Here is an 18576-nt window from a genome sequence, read left to right as displayed (position 1 = left end):
AGGCTCTTTACCTCTGTCAATCTACCTTTATCATTCCAGGACTGCCCCAGTTACAAGAATCTTATTTCTTAAAAAAAACATATTAAAAACTGATTATTCTTACATGAATGCAACTAGTCACCAGCTAATGTTCACCACAAGGTATTACTCTCTCAGCAACAGAGATGCGTTATCTGTATCATCCTGCTGCAAGAAACCAACACCTTCATGAAGAAGGTTCATTTTAGATGAAGTTTATGATTTGAACTGTACTTACGCTGAGATCAACCTGATTCAGTGACCCCAATGACATGGATTCAATACAGAAACCTTTTTCCTGTCAGCCTCATTAGATCTGTTTGAAGCACTAAAAAATACCTACAGTAGACATTAACACAGATTCCCAAGCGCCTTTAGAGACCCTCACTTCCAGCTTGTGAATCACTAGCAGCACCTAGTGGTCCGAATAAATAGGGCATTTTCAGATTGGTCAGGCAGTGAAATGCAGGGAGACAGATTCTAAACATTTTAATCAGCTTATTTACAGGATCAGCTTGAATCACAGCAAGGCCAGCGTTACACGCTCTCTTCAAATGCTCATGTTACTTCTGTAATCCAAGGAACTTCTATCAGCATCCCTCTGAATTCAGCCCTCTGACCATTTCAAGTAGCCCAGAGATTGCCATCAGGACAGTCTTTACTACAGTACCCAGGCAAGAACCCAACTTTCCCAGAAGCCTGGACAGCATCAGTAGAGCTCCCAGAAGCATAACATCTTCACGTGGCATGAAGGCGCCACAGCCTGCGAGACTGATGATGACAGAGCTTAACTCACATAGAGAGACCTCAAGAGAAAGACTGTGCTGCTACACCAAATCAGAGGAGGAACAGGACAAACCCAAAACAACGAAGATCCATTCCTCCCATTCGTTTCTGTTCTGATAGCTTTTAAGGAGGCAAAATGCACAGTACATCTGAGATGATTAGACCATTTAAGAGATTAAAACAAAAAACAGATGAAGCAGTCAGAAATACCTAAGAGTTCCCAGCCACTGTAGAAACTGCTTTTTACTCATCACCAGAAGGAAAAGAAACAAAAGCAAAGGGGAACATACAGATACTTTTATTGCTCACCTTTTATACAACAGCAAACCTTCAGCCATTTTCTTTCACAGCTTGACAATGTTTATGTACACAAAAAACCCAGCAAGAAGCATTATGTGGCTTTCAGTAAAGGAAAAAAACCAATACATTAGAACATCAAACTCAGCCAGGCTTTGTTTTCTGCAGCAATAATAAAAGGGCTTCCTCCAGGCAGGAACTAAACTTCCCAGGCCGTAGTGCATTTCTTTAAAAAGACAACCCCCAAAACAAATTGCCCTAGATCTGCTGAGCCAGTGGTATTAACTTGCAAATAAAATAATTTCAGTTTGTCTTTTTTTTTTTTCTAGCTGATTTCAAGTAAAAATTAAGTTTGAAGGGGGAGCAACTTGTTTTGGATGGATGCAGGTCAGTTTGAATTGCTACACCTAACTACAGGCCTATGTACACTACTAGTTCACAATTTAGCTTGGTTTTAAATGATCTTTGCAGATTTTGGCGGCGGTTAAGTCTTCAGACTTGAGCAGGTGGGAAAAACTTTGTTTAATGCAAGATAAGGCTACCAAACATGGCATCTACAGCAGAGCTCATATAATAGACAACAAACCTGTCTGTTAGAGGGAAGTTGCTGTGTGGGCCTGCATACGTGTGTACCTTCAACTAAAACAACAGGACAGCAATCCAAAAGCAATATTCAGCACTGATTTTAGATCATGTATAATTGAACAATGGTTGGGGGATGCAGAAATTCCACTGCAACATGTAATTTTGACTAGACCCGTCTTCATGTTTCTTTAATCAAAGTGTCAAGCAAAACACAGCAGGTAGTTTTGGAATCAACGTGTTTCGAGCAGATGCCAGTCCAACATCAAAAAAGCATGACTATTAATTTATGATTAGGTGAAGTGCAGTGAGTAGTTACGATGCATTCAATTCAGAGAGACTGGGGGGGGAAGGAGAGAAAAGTCTACAGAAAGCTGTACTTAGTTGAACACAGAACATCCCACCCCCAAAGATTCTGCCTGACATGTACAAACTTGTACTAATTCAAAAGTGATTAAGCCAGGACTCTGAAACCAGGTTTCTATTATTTGAGCTCTGCTGAAGCAAAAGTTTTTAGCAGCCTCAGCTCGTGAAATGTCTTCCTTGTCCAAAACCAGACTGATTATACTGATAGCCTCCGTGCTGGAAGTGTTGCTCAAATTGCCCACCTTGATTAAAATTCTGTCCACCTCTGCCTCCCCAGCCTCCTCCCTGACCTCCACGGCCACCACGACCACCACGGCCACCCCTCCCTCCTCCACGCCCACCCCCTCGGTCACTGTGGGACCCACCATCTTGGTATCTGTTGTCCTGCTGGTAGCCACCACCCCCTTGGTAGCCACTTCCTGTGTATGAAGATGACTGGTAGCCACCATAGCCTCCTCCTTGGTAGCCACCGCCACCACTTCCGCCACCACCACCATGGTAGCCACCCGTTTGAAAACCTGCATCTCTGTAGTTGCTATCCCTGTAGTTGCCATCCTGGTAGCCACCACCTCCGCCATCTGTCCACCCTCCTTGGAGTTTGTTTCCTCTTCCACCTCCTCTGCCACCGTGATCATAACCACCACGTCCTCCTCGCCCTCCTCGATCGTGGCCTCCTTGATCGTGACCCCCTCGTTCATGACCTCCTCGTCCTCCGTACGATGAGTCATAGCCTCCTCTTCCTCCTCGGTCATGACCACCATGGCTATGACCCCCATGGTCATAACCTCCTCGCCCTCCATACGAGGATTCATAGCCACCTCTTCCTCCTCGGCCACCACTTTGTTGCGGACCAGCTTCTGGTCTTTTCTGCCAGGGTGGCATCTCAGGAGGCGGCGGTTCAATTTCATTGGGCCTTCCTCCTCTGTCAGGCACTCTGCCCATTAGCACCTGCAAAGGGAAAGGGAGAACTACCTTAGGAGTTGTAAGATCTCACAGAAGCAGGTTATTTTGTTAGTTTCTGTTACTGTCTTGAAAGACATTTAATATTGGTAATTGAGATAATACAAATAATCAGCAGGGCAGTGCTGCATTCCTAGTAAAGCGTACATATAATCTGATGATAGTCACACCTGTCTTCCCACTTATGTCCTTTTAAATTTCACACTCCAACTATACTAAAAAGGTGCAAAAATTATTTGGAGTGGGAGGTCAAATTACGCCACTACTGCATCCTAAATTAACTAGAACACTACCTGAACTATAAGATGGAGAAAAACGCGTATGAACACACAATTTTGAAAGTACACTTCTGTACACAGCTCCTGAGCTTCAAGTTCAGTACATGTACTTTTGTGAGCCTGTAAAAACTTAATTCTTGAAACATGGGAAACTGTTTAGTCAAAATTGTATTTCTACTATATCATTACTAAAAGTACACACTTGACTAGAATCTCTCATTTGCGTGCAGAGCGAAATCTGCCTTGTGCAATACTCAAAGATTTTAATAGATTCTATTTATACAGGACAGAAAGTTACTGTGGAGGTGTTATTTAGATATCATGACAGAATTAGGTAGCAGCAGTGCATGAATATCAGTAATGTCGATAAGATAGAGCAGGAAACTCCCACTGAAAATAACCAAATATATTTCAGCTTTTTTTTCTCCAGTGCCCATGAGAAAGGGGCACCATGAACCTTAACAAGTAAAACTGCAGTTCCTCGTAATGCGCTAATGTATAATTTAGAGTACACAGACACCAAGATTTTTATCCCTTATTTCCAACTTCCACTTACAATCATAAAAAGTAGGATTTATTACTGCATTCAAGTTACTTTAATATTCATGACATAAAAAGTGATGTTAGTTACTTGTCACCAAAGGTACCTTATTAATGGCACACGCAGTCTTCTCTCGTATGGACCCACTGCTCGTTCTCATAATTTTTGACAGATCTTGCCGAGCTGCCAAAAGATTTGCAACAGAAATAGTGCACTTAGTGGATAAGAGGGCACGTTTTGGCTGGTAGACTTTAGCCAGTTTTTCTGTCTGACTCTGTTGAAGAAAAGAAAAACAAAACCCAGTCAGGTAAAGCCATGGGAAAGCAATGGGACACATCTTGCCAGAAGAATCAACACTGAAAAAAAAAAAAAAGTCTCTGCAAATACAAAAAAAAAGTGACTATAAAAGCAGTAGCAATCGCTTTGTAGCCAAGAATCACCACTACAAAGCTAACTTTTGTCAAATTAATTTCTTATGTAATAGAAGAAACACTATTCTGCCTCAACTGAAAAGATGCTGATTTTCTGACAATCTTAACAGCAACCAAGTACATGATAAATCAGGCAAACACAGGATAGGTGTGTCATATAATTATAAAATACCACTAATGTGGTACCAAAAGAGGAACAAATTTGGAACCCATTTCAAGCCCTCCTCCCATGCCCGCACAAATCTCTACCCCACATCCACTCTATTTACACTAGTATCACCAGGTCCCCAGCCCTGCATCACTAGAAAAAGGCTGCAATCACTCTTTTGGAGTCTTTCTTCCAGTCAGCATCATCACACAGTCAAGCCATCAAGAGGTACTGGCAGAACTAAATCTCTCAACTACTTGTCTCATTTCAGTTCTTTGTCTTGTATACCGTACAGCCCATGCTAGGAAGTGGATCTTAGGACTCCCTTTTGCTTTGGAATCACTCTCTCCTCCTCTACTGCTTTATAGTATTAATATTTCAAAGACCTTTAAAGCATGATAGCAATTATCCATTTGACAGAGGTAACAGAAATCTGCATGAATAAATATGCTAGTTACGTCTGTGTGGTTAAAGCACTGCGTAGGATGTAGTTAAGACAAAACAGACTGCAATCCATACTCAGCCAAAATGGCTGCAGAGACAGTTGGACCTCAAATGACAGCAGTGGAAACAGGCAAGAGAGGTTTTTCCAACAGATCTCTCAACAGGGCAAGAATTTAAGAACAAGCTTTAAAATCCTAAAATCCTATTTTTCGTCTAAAAGCAGAAAACTGGAACTGATAAGAGGGGAGATATGCATATCCGAGTGACTCCAGGTAAGTTTTTAGAACAAAGAGCTTGTATTTTTTACATTACAAGCAGAACAGAATTTATTCAAAATGAAGGAAAATATTCACTTCATTACAAGACAGCAGTCACATTTTACAATTAAAACGCAGTTGCTTTTTGAATACACCATTTACCAAGGTAAAACATTTGACACTTCTTATGTCACAACTTATGACTAATAACACACCTCAGTCTCAAAACTGCTAGCAGCGCATTAGCAGATTTGGTTTAGCCCTAGAAAATAAGCGTTACATACCATTTTTAAGATCCTGACATACTTTATATGTTTGTTCTTTTTTTAAACTATAAAACATAGGAAATGGGGAAAATATGTAATTACTTTTTAGAAGCAGAACTATCATATTACTTAAAGAAAACATAGCTCATATCATAGCCACTTGCACAGTTCAAAGCCGAGAGCAGCATAAGATATTACTCCATCTGTGAGGTAAAAGTACAAGTAGTGCCTTAGGAGCTTTTCACATGGGCATCTGTTGAGCTGGGCTTGCAGACACTATGAGGAAATCTGATCACTGTGGACAGCACAAAGCTAAAGGGGCATCAAGAGAAAGATGCTGTTATACCATCGCGCAGACACAGCGCTTAGAGATTCACACTGAGGTACTCTCAATGCAAATAGTTGAATCAGTAATCTTTTGTTATTATTTTTCTCACAGCCTATGTAACTGTAGATTTTGGCTTTGGTGTATGTTATACGCAGTCCATCTTCTCATCTCACACGCTGCTTTTAAATCCAACAAATCAGTTTTAAGTAAAATTTGGTGGTCATCTTACATTGTCATAAAATTCTTTATGAAACTCAAACCAAAACCAGATAACTATCTTACTCAAAGGATAAAACAATGAAGCAGTTTTCCAGGGATACTTAAAGAACTACTACAAACCAGGACTTCACAGGAAGTTACTTGTACCTTAGCTCTATCTGACCAGCCAAAGGACTGCACGGTAACATCCAAACGTTTGACTAACAGTTTTCTTCGGACTTCGTATTCGTTGACTATGGCTTGATTAATTGCTTCAATTTTTTCCTGAAACAAAAATTTGCAAATATAACCTATGGATTAGAGATAAAACATTTCTACTTCAGACAATTAGTTACTTGGATAAAAGAGAACCGGACATGTACAGACACGAACTAGGGCTTAAGCCTGCAATCAACTATCTTGTCAAATGGGTCCATGTAAGCTATGTCTGCTGACAATGTTTTCCCAAAGGCTTCATAGGCTGCTACCTCCATATTCAGTCTTGTACTTTTTCTAACAGGCACAGCTGTCTGTTGCTCATAAGGGACTTAAAGCTGCACACTGTTGATGCATTTCTCAATACTCCCAGGACAGAGAAGCAAAAAGTGAGAAAAGAGTAGATGCAACAAGCTGAAGGAGATGCAAGGACAACCTAAATCCTAGGGACCAAAGTGTCCTTGCCTGCTTAAAAAGAAGTAAGCTTAAGGCCAAAGATAGTGCACTAAAAGTAAGTAAAGTACTGTAAGAGGATCTTGATTAAAACACAATCTGCATACAGACACAACAACTAAGTGCCCTACACGTAGAAGCCATCACTAGAAATACACATGGTAGCACACAATGGTCTAGTCAGAGCAACAGTTGAGATATGAACCAGTAAGGAAATGATTTGTGTGCAGACTGAAGCCTGGCTGGAGGGAAGTGGTGGGGGCCCACCTTCAGCCCAGACAATATAAGTATTCAAGGATACAGGCTGTTGGAAATAGAAAGTCTTGAGCCTCTTTCTCAAAGACTTGAAAAGAGACTCAGAGTCTTATCAATAGCTTTGTGCTATTCAGCAGCAGCACCTCACCAAGGCAACATCCTTCTAGAGCAGCAGGTGACAAAACCAAGTCCTGACTGGAGATGATCATGGTTCTGCCACCTGGGTGTACAGCCTTTCTCAGCTTCCACCTGCACACCTACTGCTTAGTGGGGAAGAGACTATGAAGGAAGAAGACTGCTCTAGCAGCACAGAAAGAGAGGAAGAAATGAGAAGAGGACCCACAGGTTAGCTAGAAAGAAGCTACGAAAAGGGGTGCTACATATTATTTCAGCAAAACATCATCCAGTGCTGGAAAGCGGCAGAAGAGGAAGGCACAAGCATACAGCTCAGCAGAGAGTCCCACTATAAATAGTAGCTTTCTCCCTTATTTTGGAAAATATGTTTGCATGCATCTGATCATACAGATTCATGAGCTCAAGAAAGATCTTTCGGCAGTTGTTGAGGATTTACTGTATCAGCATACATTTTAAAATACTGCAAAAAACTGTCTTTTCATCTTTATATAAGTGAACAAGGGAAACAGGCTAACACCTGCAATTGCTTACCCAGTGAGCTGGTCCCAGCTGTTTCTTCAATAGAGGTTTTCCAACATGATTAGGCGGAACCTTTGCTAGGGTTTCTTTCAGCTGTTAGGAGACATGCCAAAATATAAGTACTGCCTACAAAATAGCTTTTCAAGATTCAGCTTACAGCAAAAAACTATTAAATGGTAACAGACATAAGAAAGTAGCCTCCAATATCAAGTTGTTTTCTTTGAGACAGAGAACAAAATATACTTATTTTGGAAAGCAACAATATTTTAGTATTTCTGGTAGTCCTGGCTACAATTATCTAAAAATTAAGAGAGAGAGGATTATAGAGATCTACATTTAAAATAATAAGTTTCCATGAGCTACAGCTCTCCTTGAATATAAATATTCTATATGTCATCCTTTTAATTTAGGAAAAAAAAACAAAAACTTGTACCAAAAATGTTTAGACTACAGGAAACAACAGAACCTAAAAAACAACCTCTCTTCACAATCAAAAGGAAAAGGTATTCAATGAGAAGTTAAATTTCATTTAGATTTTAAAAATTTGGGTACAACTGTTGGAAGTTTTGAGATGGGAAAGATAACCTAAGGACTTTGTGGGGAAGAAACAGAGTAGCAAGGATAAGGACTTGGATCCAAGTACGCTGGAATTACAAAGTTTCACTTTTCCACTGCTGCAAACCACATTTTTCAACCTCCTCAGCTGTTCACTCTAGTAGTGAATTTAACATGTTTGGTGACCCCGTCTTCCAATATGTGTTGAGTCCCATTTGTTAAACAAAGATTTTAAACAGAATAGCGGAGGCGTGGATCATTAACAACAAGTCAACTATACAAAGATGCTATCCAAAACCAAACCACAAACAATGAAAAATGTAGGTTGATTTTCATACTGCAGTTCAAAGCATTGCCATTGCAAGGCTCACTTTTTAAAAACAAGAAAACTTGAGGGTGATTTCTTGCTGTAGCTATCACCTTAAAGTGAAAATTTCACTCAACTAAGTTTTCACATTTTTCTCAACTTTGTGTTATATTTTTATTTACAAAATGAGATGTTTCTCAGTAATTAGATAGCTTTACTTTCTCCTCAAACACTACCAATACCTGACATGTTTGGACTGTAAGCTATACAGTATTTCTGAAAAAAAAAAAAATCACAGAATCATAGTATCTTTTGAGATGGAAGGGATCCTTAAAGGTCACCTAGTCCAACTCCCCTGCAATGAACAAGGTTAGATCAGCTTGCTCAGAGCCTGATCTGTAGGTTAAATTTTTTATTTTATTATACTATAAGGACTGTTCAGTTTGAGTAATAGAACCTATGGATTTAAATCGACAAGATAACATTTAGCCTTAACGATTTTGCAAGGTGTGTGAAAGTTTGGCTTTAAAGCAAGACAATGTACAAGGAAAGTCAATAAGAGGGTAAAACAAAACATTAAAAAGATTCTGATCTACTTTATATTTTGTATTTTTACAGTGTCTTTCACCAAAGCTTACTAGCACTGTTCATTTTTACGAATATTTCCTAGCTTTTACTGAAAACGAAAGCACAGATTTCTTATACATCTAACTGCCAAATGACCAAGACAACATCAAAACCGGAAACAAACTGCTTCCATTCCACATCCTGGACTGATGGAAAAAAAAAAATCACCACTCTCTTCTTTAACAGGTCAAACCAAACAAGACTTCTTTTTCTTGGGGGGAAGGGGATAAGAAATGAAGCACTTAAATTTGGTTAAGTACAATGCAACTAAAGGGTTAGTCAAAGAACTTCTCAGAGTATTCTGTGGAGCTATGTGAACACATCTGTTCTTTAAAGTTTTCGAAAGTTCTTTGCTGCTGTTCTGTTTCCCCCTGCAAAAGAAAAACTATGCTTCTGGGCACTGTATCCTGTCTATTCCACTTCATTTTTCTGCTTTATAAGAATTGCTTGAACAAAAGGAAAACTTTAAGAAAACAAAGAGCAATCTGGAGAACACATACACGTAAAGAAACAAAAATGGAACCACAGGAACTGATAAAGCCTCAGGGAAAAGATGTAAACTTGACTTTAGTTACAACAACGCCTTTTAATCTCAACATTTTTAACAGAAGGTTCCCGTAGAAGTTTGTTCTTAGGTCTGTTTCTTGAAATAGATTTCTCCTTAATATTCATCCCGAGGCCTAAGCTCAGCATTTTCTATGTCTCCTGCAACAGGTGATGACATTAAAACCTAGAGCAGAGTTAGAAGCACCTCACCCTTTAAGGCAATGATAGCAGTAGTCCCTGACCTCGTGCCTTGGCATGGAAAAAGCCTTTAAACTCATTTTCCAAATTCTGACTCTTGGCATACCCAGTAAACCATCACAATTCAAACACTGGAATTTCGAGAGAGACAAATCTCTCCTTGGTAGCAGAACTACTTTCCATTAAAACAGCAACATAGTAAGTACTCTAGTTTTGTTCCTTTGGATCTTACTTTTTTTTCAATTCCACTGAAGAACTGGAACATCGTTATGTTGGCTGGAGGCTTGGACATGCCTAAAGCAATACATATGCCTTTTAGCTCCTGAAAGACTTCACTGCCACCTCCTTCCTGTGCTTTTTTAGGAGGGACATTCACACACAGCATTCTGGCAGCTTCCAGTTCTGAGATGAGGTATGCTGGGGTAAGAAAAATTAGATTTCAGCATCAGATACAGCCAAGGAAAATGTTTTAGAACCAATGATAACTCAAGTGCTCACAATCAACTAATGTGCAAATGGCATGGCTTAGTTAGAGCTGTAATTCTGGTATCCACACAACACTCATATCTCTAATAACCACTGAGCCCAATGCTAGATACACATAAACAGGGGAAAAGTTTAGTGCAATGAATTAAAGCCTGGAAAAGAAATCCCTACAGTTCTGACAGGTATTATTACAGATTTCAGAGCACAACTCTTTTCCTTCAGGCTTTGCCCAGCAAGTACAGGAGACTAGGAACAAGAAAATAAGCAGGATGAGAGACTAGGACATGCACTTTAAGCTAAACAGGCAAACTCTGCTTGAGGTTCTGGGAAACAAAACAAGGACATGAGTAAATGAAAGTGAAATGCTGGATGAGCCTCTTCTACTTCTCCCAGGAAAGATGCAGAGTGGAAAAACAATCTCACTTTTTAAAGTACCGTTGAGAATTCAGGTTTACCATTCCAGAAAAGAAAACAGCAACTGATAAAGTTGAAGCTAGAATGCATGCATGGCTCCCCAACATTAGAACTGTGAGAGCCTATCATCACATCTGAATTCCTTTGTCGAAAAAAAAAAAAAAAAAAAAGAAAATAGCAAGAGGACGAGGAAATAGTTTTAAACTGGCAGAGGGTAGATTTAGACTAAGTATCAGGAAGAAATTATTTGCTGTGAGGGTGGTGAGACACTGGAACAGGTTGCCCAAAGAGGTTGTGGATGCCCCCTCCCTGGAAGCATGAAAGGCCAGGCTGGATGGGGCTGTGAGCAACCTGGTCTGGAGGGAAGTGTCCCTGCTTCTAGCAGGGGGTTGGAACTAGATGATCTTAAAGGTCCTTTCCAACCCACACCATTCTATGAAAAAAGTCACAGAATTTCTGAACAGGGTCTGCATCTGTAATTGCAGCATTGCGATGTAGGTTACAGTAATAAAAAGCTAGTGTACAGCCTTTAGCTGCAGTTTTCACAACTTTAGGGTTTGAATTAAAAAAATAAACCCATTTAACAATACTTTTGTCTTGAATCACACTGGGTGTCTTTAACATCAGTTTAAGTAATTGGTTCTTAAAATAAGCATTGAACAATTAGATGCTACAGCGATTAAAAAAAGACTCGTGAATATATAAAACTATCGTATTAAAAATAAAGCTCACTACCTCCAAAACTGCAATTTCTTTTTGCATATGCCAGTACTGCATTAAATTCCAGTGATGCTGCTCACCAAGACAGTCCTTCCTACTTACGTTTAGTTGGTGCTACTGTGCTTCCTAACAGTAGGAATACTGTCCTGTTTTTCAACTGACATAAGACATGCTGCATTGTTGTTTTTATATATATATATATATTTAAAAAAAAATACCCTGGCATTCACACATAGAGCATAAATCTTTTTCTGAAAGAAAGATAAAGAAAATAAAATAAGTTTATGGCTCACATAAAACAGGACACCTAATAAGTTAGTTTGATGCAGGTAATGAAAGTTATGTGAAAGTTTTAGGTATTAGGATTATGTTATACACAGAAAGAGTTTGGCATCAATTTCAAGTCCACATTTAACAGTAAACAAAGTATTCCTGCCAGATGGAACACTCGAGTTCAGCTTCTGAACATAACCTTATATTACCAACACATACATCACTGAAGATCTCTGGGATAAGCCCGGTCGTGCACAAGCCAAATTTACTGAATGGCTTAGCTCACAGCAAACAAACCGAATCATAGAATCATAGAATTGTTCAGGTTGGAAAAGACCTTCAAGATCATAAAGTCCAACCACAACCTAACCTTACTACCCTAACTCTAACTGCCCAGAAGGGCAAACGCATTTGAACTACAAAATATTTTAAATGCTATGATTACCTCACTTCGCCTGATATTTTTTTTTGAACATATTATCAAATCGAGTTCAGATTTAAGCCTTACTACCAGTTCTTCTCCAGCTGCTGCAATACAAGGACCTACACTGTAATCCATTTCCTACATCTCAGCTGGAGGTAGAATGATATTTCTGCTTTGAATAGTTAAAGAACCAGCAACAAATGAAGAAATAAAACAAGTATTGAATTTAAGATCAGATTAAAGTTAGAATCAAAATTCTTAACTCTGACACTTGTAATTTTATCTTTTTTTTTATATGTACATCAACATCACACACTTTTTCCAAATTTCAGTACTATTTCTTCCACACTTAAAACTCCTGAACAGGAATAAAAGCAAGTTAGATTTTCAGATGTACTGGATGGAAAAGTGACAAGAGGACATCACTCTCACTATCGTTCGTCTCTTCAGAAGCAGCAGAAAGTAATATTGAGAGTGTTTATTAAGGGAGATAATGAAAAGAACTTGAGCTGGGATCTTTTTCATAACAATTTCAATTACTGTTGGAGTATAGGAAAATGCAAGTCCTGTTGCACCTTGCAAGTAATCCTGATGGGGGCTCCATTATGACAATGCATCTGATGTTAGTGGACATTCTTATGTCCTTTCTGAACAAAGCTCAGCAGCTAAATATTGGTAGAAGTCTCACATGATTCCCACTTCAGAGTATCTTTTAAGAAGCAGGAGAAGCTTTTTGCTAGTAAATGCAAGAAGGCTCAAAATATCATCATGTACTGGCTACAGAGTGACTGGTAAATTTATAAGACCCCCCAGTGTAATATTCTGACACCATATATTACAGGGAAAAATAATTAGTAATTTTAGGTAGCTGTTTTTATACACTACAGGAAGCAAAACACCTTGTCACAGCATCTCACTAAGCATAAGAATATGAGTCTTCGCACAAAAACCAAATGTGCTTGCAATTTCAACTTACTAAGCAGCAAGAGACAGTTCTTCTGGTTAAGAAGGCGTTTTGTCACATCTCCTGATGTTAATGATGTGTACGGACAATTCATTTCGGCCAGCAACCCACTCACTTCGAGTTGAAATTCTTCAGCTTCATTTGGACCTTAGAAGAAAAACAACAATTTGTTTACAGCTTTATTTCTCTGGCTACGATTAAAGTGAGTTTACTCTTAAAAATAATCATGCTTTGCTTCAGTTGCTTTCTAACATGAAACTCCTACTTTCAACAGAAGCTAAATGTGTTCTTTGGGTTTTTCAAAGACACAGCCCAGCCTATTTACAGGCTCGTTGTCCCTCGTTATTGTAAAACTGTCTTTCACTGAAAGCTTTACCCAGCTACAACAGATAGCTGCTGGCAAATTCCACAGCAAAAAGGGACATTAAAAGCAACATAAATTTTACAAGGATATTTTAAGTATCAACTGATTGTTCCCACTATAAACATGATAAATAAACCTAGTATGGTCACAAATAATACGGTTTCTGAGTGCTTGTGTTTTAATTTCATAAGTCAGCTCACATTTGTCAGTTGATCTTATTTCGTACTACCATCCTTTAAAAATAATTAAGTCATTTAAGCTAAAGTTTTGTTTCTGATGCAAATATCAATCTAAGCGCTACTAGTGAAACAAGCCTGAATCTATTATGCTAGATTATGGGGGAAAAAAGGGGGTGGGGGGGATAAAGTAACAGTCTTCTTTTGAAGAGAGACTGTAAATTACAGACTGTCCTGGGTTAAACTCAAGTAACACAAAAAGAAGGACTGAATTATATAACAAATAAAATGTTCACAATTTGAAATAGGTGCTTAGAATACTGCCAAACTGTATTTTTACACAAGACATATAGAAGGAAACTTATACTACTACAGGAGGTGAAAGGCTATGTTGTCAGTGATAGGAAGTCAATTACGTTCACAAAAGAATGCACGTCAAAAACAGTAAGAAAAAGGAAAATAGCATGTGGAGGTAAAAGACAGCAATCTTTGGGAACAAAGTAGACTGGAAATCAAACTCACATTTGGAGTTGATATGCTAGATATTCAGAAGTACAAGTTATCACAACAACTTAACAATTCAATCCACGGAACTTCACATCTAGTTGACCAAAAATAACATTTTTGAAAAATGAGAGTTTGTTTCCTCCACCAAAATAAGAAACACTTGCAAACTCTTTTCTGCAGGGTATTTCATAAAGGGGGAAAAGTACACAGCATGGACAGAGTAATGGTAACCAACAATAAAATGAAAATACAGCCGCCGTAGTCATGAGAATGTTTCCTTGAACAGTAAATATTTCTTACATCCAAATTACAAACAGAAGGCTTAAAATAAGCCTTCTCATGACCTAATAAAAAACAACCAATTTTTCCTTAAATCCATTCCCAGAATTTAAGGAACATCTATGGTTGTACTATTAAACAAAGCTATTACCAGAACACTGTTTGATCCTTGCTATTGCTTCAGCCTCTACTGGCTGCTCATTAGGTGAGTCTGAAATCTGAGATGGAAAATAACCAGAAATCTGACAGCATGCAGACAGTACTCACTGGTACATCAGATTTAGCAGTTATCAACTCAAAAACGGCATGCAAGAACACAAATGAAGTGCACATTTGCACTAGAGTTATGGCTACTTACTGTTAGTTGCCTGCACGTTTTCCTCTAGTTTACAGAACAGCCGTAACTCAGATACCAACCAAGCACAGAGTTTGGTGAACTCGGGGGAACTGGCTCCACGAGAGACTGCCTGAGCCAGTGCTCCGTCATCTAACAATGGACCTTTGTAACTGACAAGCAAAACAAAAGCACAGTTTATTAAAGTTGACTGCGACCGATGTCCTGTTGCACATTTATTTTACGCTCTATACGTATTGAGAGCTACACCCTCGTCTGATATGAAATGCTGAACACCTAAAACTGTAAGATAAATTCCCGTACTGATCTGTAAATGTCTGAGTAAGCCCGGTCTGTCCATGCACATTAGCTGAATGGCACTGAGACTCTGCCACAAGATATTACAATCAAATGTTTCACCCTGGAGAAGGCTACCACATACAGCTGCAATTTCTCTGTCTCCAGCTCTTGGAGGTGTTATACTTATCTATGGCAACTGCAGTTCTAAAATATTGTTCCTGAGCACTGCTTTATAGTATGTTGAACAATTACTACTAGATTGGTGCATCTTTTCTGCCACTTCCTATCCAGTGTTAAAGGAAGGAGGACTTTGATACAAATCATACCAAAGTGATTCTAAATATCCTCTTTGGAAATGTTACCTTCTTACATGGGTACCAGAAAAACAAACAGGAGATAGATAGTTCTTTGCATAAACAAAATAAAGCAGAATCAGGCCTAACTTTAAAAAGCACAATTCTAGAGAATCGGTTTCAGAAGATGCAGTTTTGAGCTCACCTGCGTAGTGGCACCCTATTGAGGGCAAGAAAATTAGGCAGAAGCACAAAACCAGAGCTTACCAGCGTGTCTTGAAAATGCATAGGACTTTTTTTTTTCCTTTTTATATACTGCACCCAAAACAGAAACAGCCAAGAGCAAGAATAATCAACCACAATCATTCTTTTGAAATTCCAGAGTAAAGTCACCCATAATGTCACAGCAACCCAGTGAATTCAGTCAACTCTTGACAAATCTCAGTGGAAAGACATCTCTCAAAGAGCAAATATAAGTGCTACTTTCACTCTTTCTTGTCGTGGTTAATGTCACACACAAAGGGTTTGTCTCCATCACAACAGTGTGTTAACATCCAACCAATGCAAAGGAGCTACACTCAAAAATAACTTTCCCCCACAGAGCAGCTTAACAAGTGACAGAGAGTTAATCTACTAGCAGCTGATGAGAAGTTGTAGTAGGGATATAATGCATCAGATTACCACACCACAGCAGGGCAGACAATTCCAACATGCTAACTGAAGCAAGTTTAAGTCCTGTCCCACACATACATGGGCACATACATAACTCAGTGGAAACATCAAGTTATAGATTCAAGTGGAAATGAAGCGATTATAAGTCTTCTGTTTTGGCAGGATCTGCATTTAAAACATTTGTCACATTAAAGGTCCCTCTTCCTAGTATTTTCCTTTGATAGATACAACATCTTAACCGTAATATCACCCACTAACTATGATTTCAGGTACACAGCTCTTTGGCTAGCAATCCAATTTGCAGACTTGCGACTGCGAGCAGCCTCTTACTTCTCTTCGTGCTCCCACAGCTGCCTATGCTCCACAGCTACGTTTTCTTAGTAGCACTACATCGTCAGCTGTCTTTGGTCCTTCAAGCCAATAATATCCTTTCAAACGTACAGCAGAAAAAGGCAGCTGACCATGGCATGCGTACCATGGCAGGGATCTTTCCACATTTCAGTCCCCGCAATACCTGCCAAAACAGAAGCCTATTTGTCAAGCTAGGGAGCTATCATCACCAACTTAGCCTGGAAATATAAGCTTTGTGGCTCGAGTCACACTCCAACAAAGTGATTTATGGGAACGTGGCCAAGGTGAGTAAATACAGCTGTTTGCACAGAACCGGCAGTAGTGAAGCCACGACTGCCTCTGCCCTGAGCTCCCAGCAGTTCAGATGTGCAAGCTTACAGCAGGACACACTCTGCTTGCTCTCCTTCATGTTTACATAACCTTTACAGATTCTGATGGAATAAGAGGTTTAAACTATAGAAGTTTCCTGTGCTATGTTCTGTTAAATAAAATTTAAAAAAAAAAAAAGCAGCAAAGAAAAAGTGCCAAGTCATTAACAGGTTTTTTTGTTGCCATTATTGTTCCAAAACATATAAACTAGGAGTTTTCCCGCCCCCTGACTTCTCCCTTCCCCACCTCCGGCCTCTATCGCACCGAGGTTACTGAGGAGACGGCACCACCACAACTTAGCGCGCGGGAAGAGCGCCAGAACGCCCGCACAGCCGCTGGGCACCGCGCCTCAGCGTTCGGCCGGCCGGCGGGGCTGGCAGCTCGGCCGAAGCCCCGACGTGCCGGGCACAGGCCGAGATCCCACGCCGCCGCCCGCCGCCCCTCACCTACCCCAGGTCCTCCAGCGACTCCAGCACGTCGCTCTCCAGCAGCTCGAACTCCATCCTGCGGCGGGGAGCGGGTGGGGGGAAACCTGCGCGACAGCGGCACAACAGCGGGACTCAGCGCCCCGTTACCCGCAGCAGACCCGTTAACCGCCCGGCCCCGTTCCCGGACCCCTCTGAAGAACAACGGCCGCGCCCCGCAGCGAGGTGAACGAGCCCCGGCACGCGCCACCGCTCCACGTACGCTGCCCGCACGCCGCTACGCCGCCGACTGCCGGGTTGGCATGTCAGGGTGGGGGGGGAGGCGGGCGGGCGGTGGCAAGCCTCCAGGCTGCCCCAAAATGTGCCTGACCGGCGCTACCTCCTTCGGCGACGTTCTCCACCCACCCGCCGCGTCAGGGCACACTGCCCAAAGGAGACGAGGGTGTGAGAGGAAGCGCCTGGCTGCTTTTCGTGGGGCGGAAGCACGAAAGGAGCCGAGGATGCCATGATTTTATTCAGGCTCCGTCTTGGGCAGCCCCGAATGAAGGACCCCCTCATCACCGCCGCGGAACACACGCTGGAATGCGCTGAGATGAGCGGCGCCGGGCGGAGAGAGACGGGGCGGCACGAGGGACAAAATGCCTCAGCGACAGAGCGCTTCCTCGCCGCCGACGGCCCCGCGGAGACCACAACTCCCAGCATTCTGCTCTAGGCCGCCTCCTGAGCTGAAGTAGCTCAAGGGGCTGGAAATAATTCTTCATTAACACCGCTATCAGTGCTTCTGCTGTTAAAGGCAGGTCAATCTACTGATTTAGAGGGAAAATACCTCCTAAAGACCCACAACTTAATGAGAAAGGAGCAATGTGGGCATTTATTTTTTTCTAGCTAGATAGCAGTTGATAAAAAGTAGCCACAGGCTATTCCAACTTCAAACAAATCCAGCTCACACAGTTAAGGCTCCCAGCAAGCTGCCCTACCATTGCTGGGCTAAACTTGTCAATAAAAATGTCCTGCTTTTACTTCAGTCCATTCATCTCAGATGCTCTGTTTAGCTATTCTGTGATCGGGACCTGGGGGACTGTTTCTTTCCCCCCAAGTTCAACACTGCAGCAGACTTGTGACACTTCACTGATGCAAGGGTTATGTTCTGCCTCTTTGTGCAGCTGAATGCGGGGGCCAGATCCTGGATAAACCGAGTATCTCAAGGCCAAAGCCTGTTACAGGAGGGATTGTATGTATGCCTCAATTTTCCGCTAAGGACCTTCATCTCAGTCAGACAGAGAGAGGAAGAGGATGGTGTTGGCGCTGTTTCCATTTGCACAAGTGCTGTTTTCTGGCCATCTGCATACATAGGCACAAGTCTGTGTGCGCATGTCAACTAAGAATACAAATTCATCCTTGCTATTGTCAGGAGCTGGTGAGATGCAGGCAGATTCGCCTCTGCCAGGCTCCCAGATTGTGCAACTCCAACCAAGACTTTTCTTACTGCAGGCAGTAGGAAACTTCTGTTAAGA

General features: G+C 40.9%; 1 protein-coding gene across 2 annotated transcripts; it reads right to left on the bottom strand.

Moving 5' to 3' along the window:
* FAM98A (family with sequence similarity 98 member A) lies at window positions 1087–17392 on the bottom strand. 2 transcript variants are annotated; one of them, XM_021390357.1, is made up of 9 exons: window positions 17325–17383; window positions 17088–17169; window positions 14677–14825; window positions 13005–13139; window positions 9944–10128; window positions 7491–7571; window positions 6069–6185; window positions 3935–4102; window positions 1087–2997 (listed from the first exon to the last, which is right to left on the bottom strand). In XM_021390357.1, exons 2-9 carry the CDS (start codon window positions 17138–17140, stop codon window positions 2206–2208), a joined length of 1680 nt encoding a protein of 559 aa, XP_021246032.1. In that variant the 5' UTR covers window positions 17141–17169; window positions 17325–17383; the 3' UTR covers window positions 1087–2205. The 2 variants fall into 2 exon arrangements, with proteins under 2 accessions (XP_021246032.1, XP_021246031.1); XM_021390356.1 differs by having other exon boundaries at window positions 17088–17392.

This window comes from Numida meleagris, chromosome 3 (assembly GCF_002078875.1).
Source record: "Numida meleagris isolate 19003 breed g44 Domestic line chromosome 3, NumMel1.0, whole genome shotgun sequence".
NCBI lineage: Eukaryota > Metazoa > Chordata > Aves > Galliformes > Numididae > Numida > Numida meleagris.
This window is presented reverse-complemented; position numbering and strand designations above follow the sequence as displayed.

Coding starts and splice junctions, on each gene's coding strand:
- FAM98A (XM_021390356.1), bottom strand. CDS start 17,140: ATGGAGTTCGAGCTGCTGGAGAGCGACGTGCTGGAGTCGCTGGAGGAC. Junction 13,140..14,676: donor AAACGTGCAGGCAACTAACA/GTAAGTAGCCAT, acceptor TTTTCTTCTAAG/GTCCAAATGAAGCTGAAGAA. Junction 6,186..7,490: donor AGCTGGGACCAGCTCACTGG/GTAAGCAATTGC, acceptor TTTTTGTTTCAG/GAAAAAATTGAAGCAATTAA.